The sequence below is a fragment of the Kwoniella botswanensis genome, chromosome 1 (assembly GCF_036426115.1).
Source record: "Kwoniella botswanensis chromosome 1, complete sequence".
Taxonomy (NCBI): Eukaryota; Fungi; Basidiomycota; class Tremellomycetes; order Tremellales; family Cryptococcaceae; genus Kwoniella; species Kwoniella botswanensis.
Window position 1 is genome coordinate 12,743,157 of NC_088599.1, and position 15,673 is coordinate 12,758,829.

General features: G+C 46.8%; 6 protein-coding genes across 6 annotated transcripts; 5 read left to right on the forward strand and 1 right to left on the reverse strand.

Annotated features, from left to right (window-relative positions):
* Positions 1-272: 272 nt before the first annotated feature.
* L199_004813 (uncharacterized protein) lies at positions 273-1,238 on the forward strand (the record flags this gene model as incomplete). The annotated part of the gene is made up of 4 exons (XM_064890534.1): positions 273-356; positions 433-595; positions 678-851; positions 976-1,238. 4 exons carry the CDS (start codon positions 273-275, stop codon positions 1,236-1,238), a joined length of 684 nt encoding a protein of 227 aa, XP_064746606.1.
* Positions 1,239-1,524: 286 nt separating this feature from the next.
* Positions 1,525-5,331, reverse strand: L199_004814 (uncharacterized protein; the record flags this gene model as incomplete). Its single annotated transcript, XM_064890535.1, has 12 exons — positions 1,525-1,630; positions 1,695-1,901; positions 1,961-2,010; positions 2,085-2,230; positions 2,308-2,406; positions 2,492-2,670; positions 2,735-2,820; positions 2,877-2,924; positions 2,991-3,206; positions 3,306-3,576; positions 3,648-3,680; positions 3,734-5,331. 12 exons carry the CDS (start codon positions 5,329-5,331, stop codon positions 1,525-1,527), a joined length of 3,039 nt encoding a protein of 1,012 aa, XP_064746607.1.
* A 547-nt stretch (positions 5,332-5,878) lies between these two features.
* Positions 5,879-8,584, forward strand: L199_004815 (uncharacterized protein; the record flags this gene model as incomplete). The annotated part of the gene is made up of 17 exons (XM_064890536.1): positions 5,879-6,055; positions 6,107-6,143; positions 6,216-6,314; positions 6,356-6,391; positions 6,450-6,624; positions 6,715-6,861; positions 6,916-7,109; positions 7,166-7,250; positions 7,309-7,372; positions 7,425-7,464; positions 7,594-7,648; positions 7,704-7,739; positions 7,797-7,860; positions 7,927-8,037; positions 8,094-8,123; positions 8,179-8,217; positions 8,273-8,584. 17 exons carry the CDS (start codon positions 5,879-5,881, stop codon positions 8,582-8,584), a joined length of 1,701 nt encoding a protein of 566 aa, XP_064746608.1.
* A 605-nt stretch (positions 8,585-9,189) lies between these two features.
* L199_004816 (uncharacterized protein) lies at positions 9,190-10,814 on the forward strand (the record flags this gene model as incomplete). Its single annotated transcript, XM_064890537.1, has 8 exons — positions 9,190-9,342; positions 9,407-9,631; positions 9,693-9,784; positions 9,846-9,991; positions 10,045-10,121; positions 10,171-10,305; positions 10,377-10,685; positions 10,749-10,814. 8 exons carry the CDS (start codon positions 9,190-9,192, stop codon positions 10,812-10,814), a joined length of 1,203 nt encoding a protein of 400 aa, XP_064746609.1.
* A 561-nt stretch (positions 10,815-11,375) lies between these two features.
* On the forward strand, positions 11,376-12,336 carry L199_004817 (uncharacterized protein; the record flags this gene model as incomplete). Its single annotated transcript, XM_064890538.1, has 3 exons — positions 11,376-11,459; positions 11,530-11,703; positions 11,842-12,336. 3 exons carry the CDS (start codon positions 11,376-11,378, stop codon positions 12,334-12,336), a joined length of 753 nt encoding a protein of 250 aa, XP_064746610.1.
* Positions 12,337-13,366: 1,030 nt separating this feature from the next.
* Positions 13,367-15,595, forward strand: L199_004818 (uncharacterized protein; the record flags this gene model as incomplete). Its single annotated transcript, XM_064890539.1, has 7 exons — positions 13,367-13,501; positions 13,576-13,948; positions 14,079-14,208; positions 14,306-14,600; positions 14,648-15,069; positions 15,147-15,234; positions 15,314-15,595. The coding sequence occupies 7 exons, from the start codon at positions 13,367-13,369 to the stop codon at positions 15,593-15,595; spliced, it is 1,725 nt and encodes a 574-aa protein (XP_064746611.1).
* Between the last annotated feature and the right edge of the window lie 78 nt (positions 15,596-15,673).

A 15,673-nucleotide genomic window follows, 5' to 3' on the forward strand; every position in this document is an offset into this window, starting at 1 on the left:
TTAGAATAATTCGTAATCGGGTGAAACACCACCTGGAAAGTAGGTTATCTTATCAGCTTAAATTAGGCCTTCAGCCGCTGATCCACAACCTACGTTTGATCATAATTTCCAATGCTCAGTTGTACGGAGCATGAAGATAGATCAGATCACTCAGCTTTTCGTCTTGTAAGTCAGCCCCATACATCTATCTGCATCTGACAGGCCAAAGCTGATCTCAGCTGAACAGGGGCGACTCGTACTCAGACATAGGATGGTCTTATCCGCGCTGTCCCATGCCCGACGAGGAAGATCCAATGGGACTGTCCAATCCAGGTGAGGAGGTATTTTGGTGTGTGGGTGAATATCAGGACAATTGGGTAAGTCAAGTGCATATACCAGATACCTCGTCGCATTACACAAGCATTGACTTTTGTGTGAATTCATCTACACAAGGTTGTTCACCTATCGAAGTCCATGAAGGACAAATCGCACGACCTCATGATATACGATGTTGCAGAAGGTGGAAATTCAACATATGATCTCCGAGAGCAGGCTCTCCAATTAGAATCGATGGTCGATGATGATCTTGTGAGAGTGGATGAGAGCGCTATGTTAGGTAAGTCGCCTGCGAGCCATTCCTATTGGATCAAATCAGTGGTACAGACTGGCCCCATCCGCTGAATCAAGACGAACCCTAGTTCTATGGATAGGTATCAATGACGTAACTATGAATCTTCAGAACCCCACGTTGGACATTGAAATGTATATGTTGGAGGAAACCTTGGATAGGATGTATGCGTTAGGCTTAAGAAACTTGGTATTGATCGATGTTCCTCCAAGAAGGCCATCGATGTCATCCGCTTCGTTCATGGGTAGGTCTCGATTCCAGAAGTGCCATTTCCCACCGTTCAGATCAGTGTGCTGGGAGAGACAGGGGTCATTGCAGTTCTTGTCATGACGATTTTACTGATCACTCCGTTCCATTTTTCTCCGTAGAGGCTATCTCTTCACGAATATCCCAATGGAACGACCTACTGCCATCTCGAGTGCAACACTGGCTATCGAAACCTAACACCACCTCAAAAATCTTCTCTGCTCACGACGTATTCACAGAGATATTCGATGACCCCACCAAATATGGGTTCAAACATGAAGATCCGGGCGAATCTAGCGGCGGCATATGGGTCGATGGGTTACATCCTACCTCGCAGGTCCACAAGGTCCTAGCGGACGAGCTCGAGAAATTCTTGAGTGTGTGATTAGTACCGTGGGTGAAAGGACAGGAGTAAGAATTGACCGATTATGAACGAAGATGGGGAAAACACCAGCTGTGTGACACAAATTACGAATTGACGAACAGATGATAAGAAACATTTATGAACCAGACAACCGGAATTGAATGCATTTTATTACGTGTATCTACAACAAGGCCCACAGTCGACCTGTGTACGTGTATGAATAATACTATCAGTTCCAATTTCCATGTTTCTAACAACACACATGAACTCGTATGAGCACTAATGTTATATGATCCGGTCACATGATTTAATAACTGAATATATACCTTCGTTTCTTCCCGAACGGATAGATTACCAGCGCAGCTGCGAACAGCCCTATAGCCAAACCAATACCGACTTGGACCATACGGATACTAGAGTATAGACCTACAATCAGTTCCACGTATTACAACTGATCATGTTCTAAAAACTGCTTACCTGACGATAACCGCAGCGTTGATTTCCTGACTACTACTTCCAGTCGAGCTGGAAGCCGAACTGCCGGAAGAGGAATCGCCATTTGAGCCTGAACTACTCAGACCACCTGCTGCTGCTATCGCGTTGGGTACTATCAGAAGGATACCAACTACCATTGATGGGAAGGCTGAACCGCCTCCTAGACGCGAATATAGATTCCCAAGTATACTGAGGATATATCGGCGATGTTAATACCGAACTACCAGTTTGTTAGAGGTCTGACTTACCCAAGTGTGAATGCTGATACCGCGGAGACTACGTTTGTTTGATCAATTTGCTAACACACCGTTGGTATCCAGTTAGCGCCAACTTATAATCTGTGAATCTGGTGTATTGGTAGATGTAGCTCACCTGAGATAAGACGAAATTGACAACATATCCTGTACATGCCACCGCGACCATCACAAAAATATCCTTTGATCGCCAATCGGCCCGGAACCATACAGCAAGCGAAAATGCGAATATCGGTACGAGAAGGAATAACCACCAGTCGTTGGCTGACATATGAAAGGGAATAATTCAGCTGAGGGAATTCTGTGTGCTACCAAAGCCTGAGACGGTTGATTTCGCTCACGTTCGGTGTACCACCAATAATTCCAATCTGGATTTCGATAACATGCTACTGTGGTAGCCTCCTCTTCGCTTGAAGTGGAATTTGAGAAGGTAAAAGTGCCTATTATCAGAAACAGAACTTGAAGTCAGTTATCGGTAAAGCATACTGTACGAACGATCATATGAGTTATAGTCTGAGGACATACCATTATTGAAAGTTTGATCCCAATACGTATCATTGCTCGTGAAACTTCCGGTTATCGTGGCCATTTGTGTGGATGATTGCATTGTAGGTTGACTCGGTCCGAAGGAATCGAATATCTGACTTCCTATACCTAAACCCAAGGACAGGAACAAGGTGTAGACTACTGCCCATACCAGGCGGCTGTTCGATTGATGAAAGTCAGTGAATGATGAATCATATACTCCCAGGGAGATATCGAACGCACATTGCCCCGGCGACTACGTTCTTCGATCCTAATTCCAACGCTCCCAGACAGATATGCCATCCGGGTAAGATCAGAACGATAGCGGCCTTTGATTTCAATTAGTCCCACTCTGAAGCCTCGAATCCTGCCGGAATTGACTTACAGAGGCCAATGATTCATAACAGAAATATCTAGTAGCGCCCAAGCCTCTCTGCGATAAGGAAATCACCATTGTCAGCCCTTGAACATACCAGTTTTACCCTGAGGTTTGACTTACAGCGACGAAACTCAGTATCCCGGCCATGGCAATCTCGAATATATTGGAGACCAGTTTGTTCTTCTCTGCAATGGTAAATTGCGTTATAGCCAGCATACTACCTAAAGTACCCGACATCAAGATGTCGATGAATGATCCTGAAAAAGCCACTTTTGCGGAAGCTGCTGATGCTATAGCGGCAGCGAGAATGAGTGTCCATCGAGAGTATGGGACGGTCTATTGGGTCTGTCAGCTCGCGGTTTCCTGGGAATTTCGCTTAGACAATGCGAATAAGGAGTTTTCAGATTGGCGAAGTGACAGAATCTAGGTGCTTACCCGATGTTCGATCCTCCTCAGAACTCTACACCCTTGACTAGCTGAGATCTCATCATGTACCACTTTCCTATACACCTCATGAACCAATGATAATCTATACAGTTCCAGTCCACCACTTGGTCTAACGAATAGAATATCCGTAGAGTGGACATCCGAATCTCTGAACGCCACTATGAGTACAGAAGGAAGGAAGAAGAACGACGCTTCGACTGAAAGGATATCGGCCGTCGCTGATAACCACGCTTCGACGGAGTGAGCTGGTGCGCCATAGCTATAAGTTTCATGAGGTGGATCAGCATTGCTTGGAAGAATGAGTGTTTCCGGTCATCATGGATAACTTACCTCACTACAGCCTTGGCAAGCATCTCGATGAATCTGATTCATATCATCGTTAGCTGTTGTTGTTCCCCAACATCAACATCACTCACTTCTTCCTCTGTATTATATTCGAAACATGCTTCGTGACCGCCAATTCCTTCTGAACTCTCTTACCTCTCCTTCTCTTCCTTTTCGATCTGTTCTTCAACCTACCCTCTTCCATCTGTTTCTCCAAATTACCTGCATCGTCTGCTCCATCACCCAATGCCTCGTCTTCTCTCCTCTCCAGATCTTCCTGTCTCGCTTGTGTTTCTGCTACTCCCTCATACCAGCTGATTCGTCGATTACCGCTCGTCGTCTCCGCATCATCACCATATGCAGGAGCCACATGGGTAAGCGTTGGACTGGCAGCAGCGATCAGACTACTAGTGGTGATCAGCAAAGCAGCCATTGATCTTTGATAATTCCCACCACCTCCACCTTGGCCCGGGGAGGTATCTTGAGAATATCCAAACCCCGATGCAGGGTATCCCTGACCACTGAGGAATCTTCTAAATCTCTGACTTATGTTAATGTTGGCAGAGGGTGTGAGTTGATTAGAGAAATGGGGTGAAGGGATATAAGGATCTTCCAAATTTTGACTTCGATGAGGTATATCGACGTTCCTCTTCCTGTTGCGGTGTACCCTCCTTTTCTCATATTTCAGTCGTTCTTCAAGTTCTTCGCCCCCCAGGGCTGAGGTATCGTCGTAGTTAAACAAGCTACTTCTCCGACTTGAATTTCCGGAAGGTATAGCAAATAACGATTGTGATGACCATCTCCTTTTGGTCTTCTCCGCATTATCATGTTCAGATCTTCTCAGCATCTTACGCATGTGCCTTTTATCTCTTCTATCGTCCCTGTATAGTCCTAGTAAGGCACTGAGTACTCCCTTGGGTCTGATAGCCTTATCATCTTCCGACTCCTCGTCGCTAGTATACATGGAACTCCTGGAGGATCGTCTACTTGAGGATCTCCTGTTTCTACTTCTCATCTGCACCGGATCAGGCGAGTCAGTTGAATTCAGTGAAATAGCGGATGATGAAGGGACGTTTGTCGGATCAGAATCGTACACCGCTTCTTCGTCCTCGGTGTCGGAGGGTGGCGGGGGCAAAGCAGGTCTACCAGTATGTTTCCTGACTAACCTAGAGGCCGCCTGTTTCGTACTTCTGTTATCATCCGAGGCATCTGGAGAAGCCGAGCGCTGAACAGAATTCATGTCCACTAGATGATGATCACGCAACCTACTCTTCCAGTGCACTTTGAGAAGATCAGGTCGTCGAGCATCTTCCACTCTCATAAGTTCTTTGGTATCTTCTGCGGGTCTATCAATTTCCTGCTTTGTATCGAGAGTCGTACTCCTCCCTTCGCGGGTTTCTTCTGCCAGTCCCTCGGACCTCGCTTCAGGCTTTCCGCGCTTTTCACTGTTGTGGTCATCATCGTTGATCTCCTGTTTTGACGTTAACTTATCTGCTGGGTCATCTTTCTCTGTGACCAGTGACGGCGACGATGCTCGGGAGACGGACGGTGAGGGTTCTGGACTGGTCGGTATGGATACGGGTGGCTCTTTAGGCCTGGAAATGACAAACTTAGGGTGAGGTGAAGGGATACGAGGGGATTTTAGCTGATCTTGATCTTCGCGTTGTTTCCGGTCTTTCGAGCTCGACATGTATGATGGTTTTGGGTGGTGATTGATACGAACGGGGAGGAAATAGAATTCCCTCGCTTTTCTATCTATATGCTAATGAGGTCAAACGCTGACTTTGAAGTGGTCGTTGAATACATCGTTACTCAGATGAATCTTCCAAACTCAGCTCGTGATCCTGCATACATCTCACGTTTCTTTGTGGTGCATTTCCACAACAGAAAGCAAAAATCTTTGAGAATGACATCATGCCGCCGGAAACAAAGAATTACTTCTCCCTCGTCTGGTTTTCTGGAATGTCCAGGGAAAACAGTAATTATCCAGGGTTCGAGGTTTATGATCATGAAGGGATCCCTAAAAATAGCCAGACAAACAAAGCATGAAACCACATGCGCTCCATGTTTTCGCTCAGAGACGAGGATTTTGCATTTGAGGGGTTGGGCCAGACTGGTCAGTCACCCTTTTATTGATCAAAGGATGATTTGTTTGATATCGTGTTTGATCTGATTTGGAGATAATCACTTGAAATTCAGAATAGATACATCCTCGAAAGCAAATAGCAAGGACGACGATGGACGACTCGGCAGACGACAAGAATCAGATACCCCGCACCGTCAATGGAGGGTTAACTGAAAGTGGGAATGGGAATGAGGAAGCTGGACCTCAGCTCACAGACGAAGCTACCTTGTTTGCTAGTCCGCTGCCCATCGTTGGTGAACGAAAGACAACGACCAGAGTAGAAGTTTGGGTTAGTCCCATATTTCTACAGTGCAGTTTGACGAAACTGATTGAATGGTAGTCGTGGTACCTCTACTATGTGGGAAATTCGGGATTGGGTGAGTCAGCGTTAGATTATATATCAACATGAATCGTTTCCGTCACTTACTTATCGTTTAATGCGGTGGTAGGACCATTCAACTTTGCTATTTCTGCTTGGCAAAATCTGTTATACCTTGCTGGATGGGATCCCGCATTTCCCAGGGGGACAGTAGCATGTGGTGATGGAGGTATGTCTACCATCAAATGAATTGTAGCTGATATCATGCAGGATGTAATCTCGTTGCATATGGTACCGAGCGTTCAGGTGAGTGGGACATTTGCCCTATTCACGAACAAGTGCTAATGGGAATCCGTTCACATAGTCAACTCGATCGTGTTGATCACCAATGGTCTTTCATTCGCATTCCAAGCAGTCATCTTCCTCATTGTGGGATCCTTCGCAGATTACGGTGTATGGAGACCTCATATCACGACTGGATTTACCATCTTGACATGGGCTGTCAGTTTCGCTTGGCTAGGCGTGGAGAAGCCTTCAAAGTGAGTCTCATTACGAATCATCTCATAAGCTCAGCGATGTGAAGACACATAATATTTCGATGGGTCAAGCTGATGGTTATGTTCTCGTAGATGGCAAGCTGGTACTGCGCTATATATCCTTGGACTGATAGGTTATCAAGGTGCATTGACATTTTGGACCGCCGCTTTCCCGGGATTAGCTAGAGATTTACCGGAGATCAAAGAGAGCGAAGAGAAATTGGCCAAAGGGGAGACTGAGTGAGTTATACTTTCCGCTCACCATAAGGTCACACTGACGAATAGGTCGGGCAGTCAAAAAACCCATGATCGAAAAGACATGTTGGCTCGCAATCGACTAGCCAATGTATCCTTCCTAGTCTGTTCGGTCGGTGAACTGGTGGTCCTGGCGATTCTAGCGGGCATATTGGAAGGCGTGATCAATGATGATCCTGATAGTAACACAAAAGCTCTGAGTATCGTATGCGCGTACAGTGCGGGTGTATGGAGTGAGTTCGGCTCGCAGACTGAGAACTCGGATAGATGCTTACGAGCAATGGAACAGTCTTGTGCGCGATCCCATGGCTATTCTACGAGCAGTACAGACCTGGTAATCAATTACCTCCAAGGACTAGCTATCTGACTGTTGGGTATGTCACATATGTATCGGAGAAAACCCAACATGGCTAATATCTTAGGCTACCGTAGGGTCAAACAGATCTACCATGCGTTCAGACTATGTCTTCGACTCAAACAGACATTCATCTACCTCGTGAGTCAATTCTGATGACACCACGGTCGAGAGGCTGACCCTGTATATACAGGCTGCTTATTTCTTCCTGGGAGACTGCTTAAACACTGTCGGTGAGTCTTTTCTCACTGTCGTATATTATGATATGCAGGTACTAATCTTCGGTTCCCTGCTATAGTCACCGGTGAGGCCATCCATGATCGAATCTCCCACGCAATGTGATTGCTGACCACGCACAACAGTCATCGCGACCTTACAGAACGAGGTTGTGTCGTATGACACCAAGATGCTGAACTAGTAGGTATTTCTTTCACAACGACGTGGTTGGAAGAGCGCTGACTCCACATGTCAGCCTTCTTATCGATGGTATCGCTGCTCAAGCGCTTGGGTGAGTACTGAGAATCACTCACTGACAGGAAGACCAGCTGACAGGAGCCACGTTTAGAATCGGGATCTTTTGGCTGGTCCAAAAGAAATATACTATCCCAACTAAAACGATGTTGCTCTTCGTAAGTACATGCCGCTCCCGAACAATCTTGTGAAGACATATACAAACAATTCTGATTACTTCGCAGAACGCCTTTTGGATCCTTGTACTTTGCGCTTGGGGATGTATAGGTATCACTCAGCAGAAGTTCGGTTTCCACAATGCATGGGAGTTCTGGGCTTATCAAGCTTTCTACGGAGTGAGTTCGGTCCATTCGACAGGACAGGGAGTTCGACTAACAAGGTATCTACCTAGATTTTCGTATGTCCATGGTATGCTATTTCTGTGAGTGCACTCCTCAAGAGCTCAAGGAGATGAATCATGCAGATCAATCCTACAGCAAGCGATGATTTCCGAGGTAGTCCCAAGAGGCAAAGAGGTGTGTGCACACCATCCTGCTTCCTAATGATCGAGCTGACATGGACGTATTGCAGTTCCTGTTCTTCGCTCTCTTTTCGATCATCGGTAAAACATCGAGTTTTATCGGTCCCTTCGTCAGTAGCGCCATCATTGATCGATCGGGCAATACCAACATGCCATTCACCTTCTTGCTCGCCCTCGGAGTGGTATCGGTCGGTATTTTGGCTTGTGTGAACGTTGAGAAATCGAGAAAGGAGTGTAGGAAGTATCTCGAGGATGAAGCTATACGAGTGTATGGGATGAACTCTGCAGAGGTTCTGGTCGTTGGTAGTCAGTATGAGATGGATGGTCAGAGAGGAGTCGCCGTCGAGAAGGATAAGAGGTAGTAGATAGTATATACATTGAGGGATTTATGCGGATGAACGGATCATGCACAAAATCTTCATATGGTTGTATGATTGGTTTGAATTCGTCGTTAGTCTTTCAGATATTCGGTTAGCAGACTTCCAACCTGTTTCGATGTTTGCTCAGATTTATCGGTGCACCGACGATTGCTTGATGAAATTTGATACGTCTGTCTGTATCGGCGACCTTGCCGATGTTGCATGCAACAGTGAAGACGAATGATGAGAAACATCCTTATCAGGGTGTGTCCATGTGTACTGTGTTTGCCGGTAAGATCGGGAATTGCGTTGATCTGATTGGCATGACGTGAGAAAGGGGAAGGGGGGGGAAAGAGTGGAGGTAGTCACTGAAGAGATAACAAAGCAATAACACAACGGTTCAAGAGAATGGGTTACCAAAGTCAAATCCGATCACATCGCATCTCACAGTTCATAACAATGGAAAAATACAAAGATCCACATATAAATACTTGGAGTCGCCCATGATCATCGTAAGAACTCATCAGCAAGTCATTCATCACCTTCCACGTATCAGTCAATTCTCATTTCCGTCTGTACATATCGCTCTTCGTCGCAAATACGCTACAATGACGACCTCAGGCCTCACCTTCAGTCCTATCCCCTTACCACCTTCGGCCAATCCGAAGTATTTTAAAGAATTTGGTAGGAAGGTAGATGGGTTCGATCCTTCCCAAATGACTGAATCGCAGAAACAGGAGATCATCGACAATCTGTACAAGGTGAGTCTGCCAATCCGAAGTCATGCGACATTAGCGTATACTGATAAGGTCATATCTCTATCAGCATTCAGTGCTTTTGTTCAAGAATACCAAAATCACACCTGAACAGCAATACGAATTGACACATTCCTTCGATCCCGCTGCCGATACCTACGGACACGGTAACAATAAGACGGGGAATACCAAGTCATCGATCCTCCATCCCGATCTCAAGACTATCCCTAGACAACCTCAGGTGCAACTTATAGGAAATGGGAAAGTTCCTGGCGAATATGAGGGACTAGATAGTGTGAGTATCACTCCTGTTTATCATTCTGACCAAGTATTGATTTTGGATGATGCGTATATAGCCCCAACTCAAACATCCTCATCACAAGACTTTCCATAAGACTCCCGTATCGGATGAGGATGAAGATAAGGGCATTACCAGGTTTTATAGATGGTGAGTATGTCTCTGACACCTCACAATGTGGACAGATCGCTGAGTGGTAGTACTCTATTAGGCATATCGATGCAGCTCTGTACAATCTCTCTCCACCCAAAGTCACTTCTCTATGGGCGGTCAAGGTACCCCAAGGACACACGCAGATCTGCAGATACGATGATGGAACGGGTGATGAGCTGCCTGTACCTTTAGGTACTACCGCTTGTGAGTACGATGCGATCATGAATCTTAATTTATGCTGATCATTCGCACGACAGTCGTAAGCGGTAAGAACATGTTTGATATATTGTCCCCTGAACTCCAGTCTTTGGCTGTTCGAACTAAAGTCAGATACGTGAGTGAGCACTGCTTTCAAGATGATAGTCGCTGAGATCGAAGAGTAGGCACCTCATCCTTACGTGTGGATGTCGAAAGCACATGCGTTACCCACTGGATTAGGGATAGAGAATGAAGGGCTTGAGCTGGACCTGGAAGAATTGCCGGAGTGGGAGGAAAGTAAGATTAAGACGTTCCCCGTGGTACGTCTATATTCCATCTTCTGTCTGCGATGTGAAATCAGCTTACCTCCATATCTGCTAAATGACATTAGTGCTGGAAAAACCCCGTCACCGGCTCACTACACATTCAAGTCCATCCTTGCGGCGCTCACCAACTTCTCATTGATCCTCTACCATCGAACTCCACCAAGGAGAATGCTCTATACCCAGACGGCGCTCACATCACCGATCTAGCCAAAGTGCGAGAGATCTTGTACAACTTGCAAAGGCCCGGTATCGCACCTGAATTAGTCTACCCGCAAGATTGGGAAGAAGGTGATCTGGTTCTGTTCCATAATCGAGGTTTACTCCACTCGGTAGTGGGAGCGTTCAAAGAGGATCAATTGAGAATGTTCCATCAGGTAAGTAGTCTTTCAAAGACGAATGGTTTCCAAGTGACTGATGAAAGGATTTGATCCACGCAGTGTAACCTTGCTGCGTCAGATGATCCTATTGGACCCAATGATCAAGATGTCAAGCAATACGCTTAGACGAGTTCTTTCTCAATTATTTGACTGATATTCGGTTGTATTTTTTGATCGGTAGAACAATGTGTAAATTTTTTTCGTATCCATGCATTGACGACTATGGACACTCCTCATCGCTCATTCCCACGAAAACTATACTGACCGGTATGATCACCATGACATTCCCAGTGCCGAACTGTGATTTGACCCACTATCATTCCATACCAGTGTGTGCCAAGCACGTACACTTCCCTGTCTACATGCATCTACACCACGTCGAATTGAATCACGCCGTCGACCCAATCAACGCCATTTCCAGGCTGCTGCAGAATAGTTAGGAAACGATTTCTAGTTCGCCATCCTGCATTTCGCGATTTCAGGGATTCATGCACGTGGATTAGGAAGCTATCACATATCAACTGCTCACACCCAAACCCGTTTCTTTGGTCAAATAGATCATTGCTGGAGACATTGCAGACATCGAATACCCTCCTTTACCAATCCATAATCTCGAGCCACCACACATCCGGTTCTGTAGTCTTCTTTTCACCTCAGCCGACTTTTAGCACTAGAGGTCCAAAAATAATGCCTTTTCTCTCCGGGTCCACTGAACATTCCACGGGGATCAAAAAAGCGAGGTTACTTATTATCAACCCCAATGCCACGCAAGTTCGTATCACAAGACATGCACCTTAGTCCGACGCGATGGGAAGACTGATTCTCCTCGGAACTCAATCAGGCATTCACGCAATCGATCCAACGAACACTGATCCCCCCACCTGACATGATCCTGGATTTTTACAATCCCTCTCACCCGGATGCTCCGTACAGTATAGAAGGGTCTCACGACAGTGTCATTTCTGCGGCAGCTTGTGTGAAGGATCTTAGAGGTCAATTGGATAAATGGAGCGGAGTGAGTTCATTCTGAAGGTGTTCATCTGTATATTACCATGTCAAATCCCTTGCTTGTCACGATGTCCCTATATTCTGCTAACGCAATCACGTTATTCTCTCGTGCCCATGCTGATCATCTGATTGCATTCGCGACTAGTTCGTGGTAGCTTGCTTCTCAAATCACCCTTTGACCGCTTCTCTGCGCGAATTGACGTCCTCACCGGTGACATCCATTCTAGCTGCTCCTCTCCTTCTTGCATCGAACCTGGGCTCTCGGGTTGGAATCTTGACGACCTCACCACGCTGGGTGCCACTCCTCACACATGATATTCATTCACTGCATCTCTCGCAGCAATGCTCAGCCGGTGTGGTTTCATCTGGTCTTTCGGTTCTCGATCTTGAGGACTTGCCTCGTGAGGAAGTAATGGGAACTTTAGTCAGGATCGCCAAGGAGGAGCTAGAGGAAAAAAGAGATGCGGATGTCATCGTGCTTGGATGCGCGGGGATGGTGGGATTGGACAAGGAGATTCAGGCAGTCTGCAGAAGCGGGATGGTAGTGATTGATCCTGTAATTGCGGGAGTCGAACTGTGTGCTACTTTAGTCAGAATGGGTCTGTCCACGGGGAAATTAGGCATGTATGCAGCTGTTTAGGTCGCACCTCTAGCATACTGCAGTACTTCTGCACATAAGCATGAATCTCGATATTGTTTGAACCCGCAAACATCTGTCTGTAATGCTGCTTTGTCTGTCTCTTCCTCTGCAAAGCGCATCCATCAAACTGTTATGAGACCAGATTGTCCCATCATCGTACGCCAAGACGATCGTCAACTCCCGTTACGAGTGATGCCTTTGCTCTGGCGTGAAGGATGTGCACAACAAAGCGATGGTTGACTTTTCTATCAGGACAGGTGAGAATGGCTCCACCATACTTAGAGTACCTCATACGCAATTTGTTCTGACGCGGGTTTGCCAGGGTGATATCGCTCAGGGCTGGGAAAGAAAGCTAAAGTAGGTCAGAACGGCTCTCTGGCGAGCGCCCAAAATCTAAAACCAATGTCGGTCTCAATGTGATTGGCTGATGGATGACATCAAGGAACCTATCTTCTTATCTGTGATTTTTCCCTTATCTACGTGTGCGGCAGTCACATGCCCTCCCACTGTTCAACCAATGACCAATGAGCTCCACGTTCACGACCGCAACATGTCCCCACAACCCCAAACGCCACTGCACTTATCAAACGCTAGTAGTTCCTTGAAGCCCTGAACTCTTGTATTCTGCGTCATTCCCTCATGACAAGGGCGTCTGCAAACCAGTTTTCTCGAGGTGCATATTCTCGCTTGAAGTTTATAAATATACGTTTTACCTTATCTTCCACTTCCATGATAAGGCGAGAGCCAGTCAACTGGATTTTGTCTAAGCGATGAGGTCATGGACCAACCAAAAGACCTGGTCTTTCTGAAGACATGATGCAAGAAAGCGAAACCCGACTAGAATGGAAAAGTAAAAACTGAGATAAGGAAAAAGCAGGCTCCACCGTTGGGACAGAATGGGGAATATTTATCGTCAGAGTATCAGATCTTGTTTGAGCGCCCTCCTGGTCATACTTCACCATCACATATAGCAGCGAGTCTACTTCATACCCTACACACTTAGAGTGCTACCGAGGACCGTGAACACAACATGAGAGCCAGACAGTTGGCCAAAAAGCTTGAAACTCGACATCCTGAAGGATTGAGCCACCTTGAATTGTTCTTGGCAACCGAAGACCTGTTGCCTGTTACGGAAGAGAAGAAAACATGGACTGCTTGGAGTTTCGTAAGTCGATATATTCCTTCCAATCGTCTGGGGGCCCTTGAAGCTGTGTGCTCATCTCACACTGTCAAAAATAGGTCTCATTCTGGATTGCCGATTCATTCAATCTGAATACCTTCACGATCGCGTCCTCTATGATAGCAGCTGGTCTTAACTGGTGGCAGGCTTTGGTCTGTGTCATAATCGGTTATGGCTTGGTCGGTCCTTTGCTTGTGCTCAACGCCCGACCAGGTGCAGTTCACGGTATTGTCTTCCCAGCTGTCAACCGTACCACTTTCGGTCTTTTCGGTTCATTGTGGCCAGTCTTCAATAGAGCCGGTATGGCATGCATTTGGTGGGGGGTTCAAGCATGGTTGGGGGGCGAATGTGTATATGTCTTGTTGAGAGCCTTGTGGCCAAGTGTTACTCGGATTCCGAATAAGATGCCAGCTAGTTCGGAGACGACTTCGGGTGAGTTACTGGTGACGATCCCCTCTCCGAAAATATCCCAAGTCCCCAGAGACTCAACGGCCGACACGTTGGAATCCGTCCCCGCTGTAGTTAAGCCTTCTTTACGCTAATCTGGTCACCACGTATGCAGCCTACATCCTCTCCTTCGTAATCTACTGGCTGTTATCACTCCCCACCATCTGGGTACCGATTCATAAACTCAAATGGCTCTTTGCTGCTAAAGCCGTCGTCGGACCCATTGTCGGATTCGCTTTGTTCGGGTACGTCTGGAATGTGACACCCTCTCTGCTCCAATTATTTTCCGATCCATCCTACAAACCGAAAGGTGAACGCTGATGGACTCCAAATCAATCGTAGTTGGTCGATCTCCCGCGCTGGAGGTATCGGACCTGTCTTCTCCCAACCAGCCCAACTCTCGGGATCGGCCCTTGGCTGGCAAATGATCATATCCATCTCATCATGTTTCAATAACATGTTCACCTTGATCACCAACGCCCCCGATTTCGCTTCGCGAGCCAGGACCCCATCGGCGGCTGTTTGGCCACAGATTATCGCTATGCCTATCGGGTTCAGTGTCACCAGTTTTCTGGGGATCGTCATCGCCTCATCCACTGTCCCTCAGTTCGGTGAACAAATATGGGACGTTGTCAAAGTGAGTTTTCTGTCGCCTTAATTAGGTTTTCGCTGACTTTAGTACAGATCATGGACAAAATGCTTGACACCAATGGGGACTCCAAGACACGAGCTGGATTGGTGTTTATAAGTGCCGGGTTCATCTACGTTCAGCTCCTTCTCAACGTTGCGGCCAACTCTGTCTCGGCTGGTTGTGATTTGACAGCTCTATTCCCACGATACATCAACATCCGCCGAGGAGGATACATCGCGGCGATCGTCGGAATATGTATGAACCCTTGGCTACTGTACAAATCGAGTGCTACTTTTGGTAACTACCTTGGTGCTTATGGCGTCCTCTTGTCTTGTATCGCTGGACCAATGATCACCGACTACTGGCTCGTCAGACGGGGTCACATGAGACTGAATGATTTGTATACTGTCGACAGAAGTGGATGGTATTGGTACACTGCAGGTATACACTGGAGAGGTTACGTCGCGTATCTCTGGTGAGTATCGTTCCACAGCTTCATCCGCTCCACCCAAAGCGAATGATCAGTCCACTGATTTCTGTCGGTATGTACAGTGGATTCGCCGTCAACGCACCTGGTTTCATACACACTTTGGCACCCAATGTCTCTGTTCCGGTTGGTGCCCAAAGAATCTACTACCTGGTCAGTCTTGCCGTCTTTCAGTTTCCATGACCCTCGAAGCGTCTCAGACTGATGTGTCATCTTCCAATATACACTGTAGTCGTGGATCACGGGTACAGGTATATCCGGTCTGGTGTACTACCTGCTATGTCTTCTATCTCCACCTCCTGGAATGAACCGAACCTTCTGCGAGATTGACGAATCTGCCGGGGAACCAAGGATCGACGAGACCATGCGTGAGAAATACTCCAGTCCTAGGGAAGGCGCGGGAGTTCCGTCTCCATCTGGGCAGTCTGGAGAAGAAGGAGACGGGTATGGATATGATGAGAAGGCGAAGAGAATTGGTACTGAGGTTCATGTCCTACCATCTCGGGAAGGGTAACTTGCGATACGAGACTCGTCAGTCTGATAGTCACGGGCAGAAAAAGAGAACATGGATCGGCAGGAGTCGCTTGGGGAG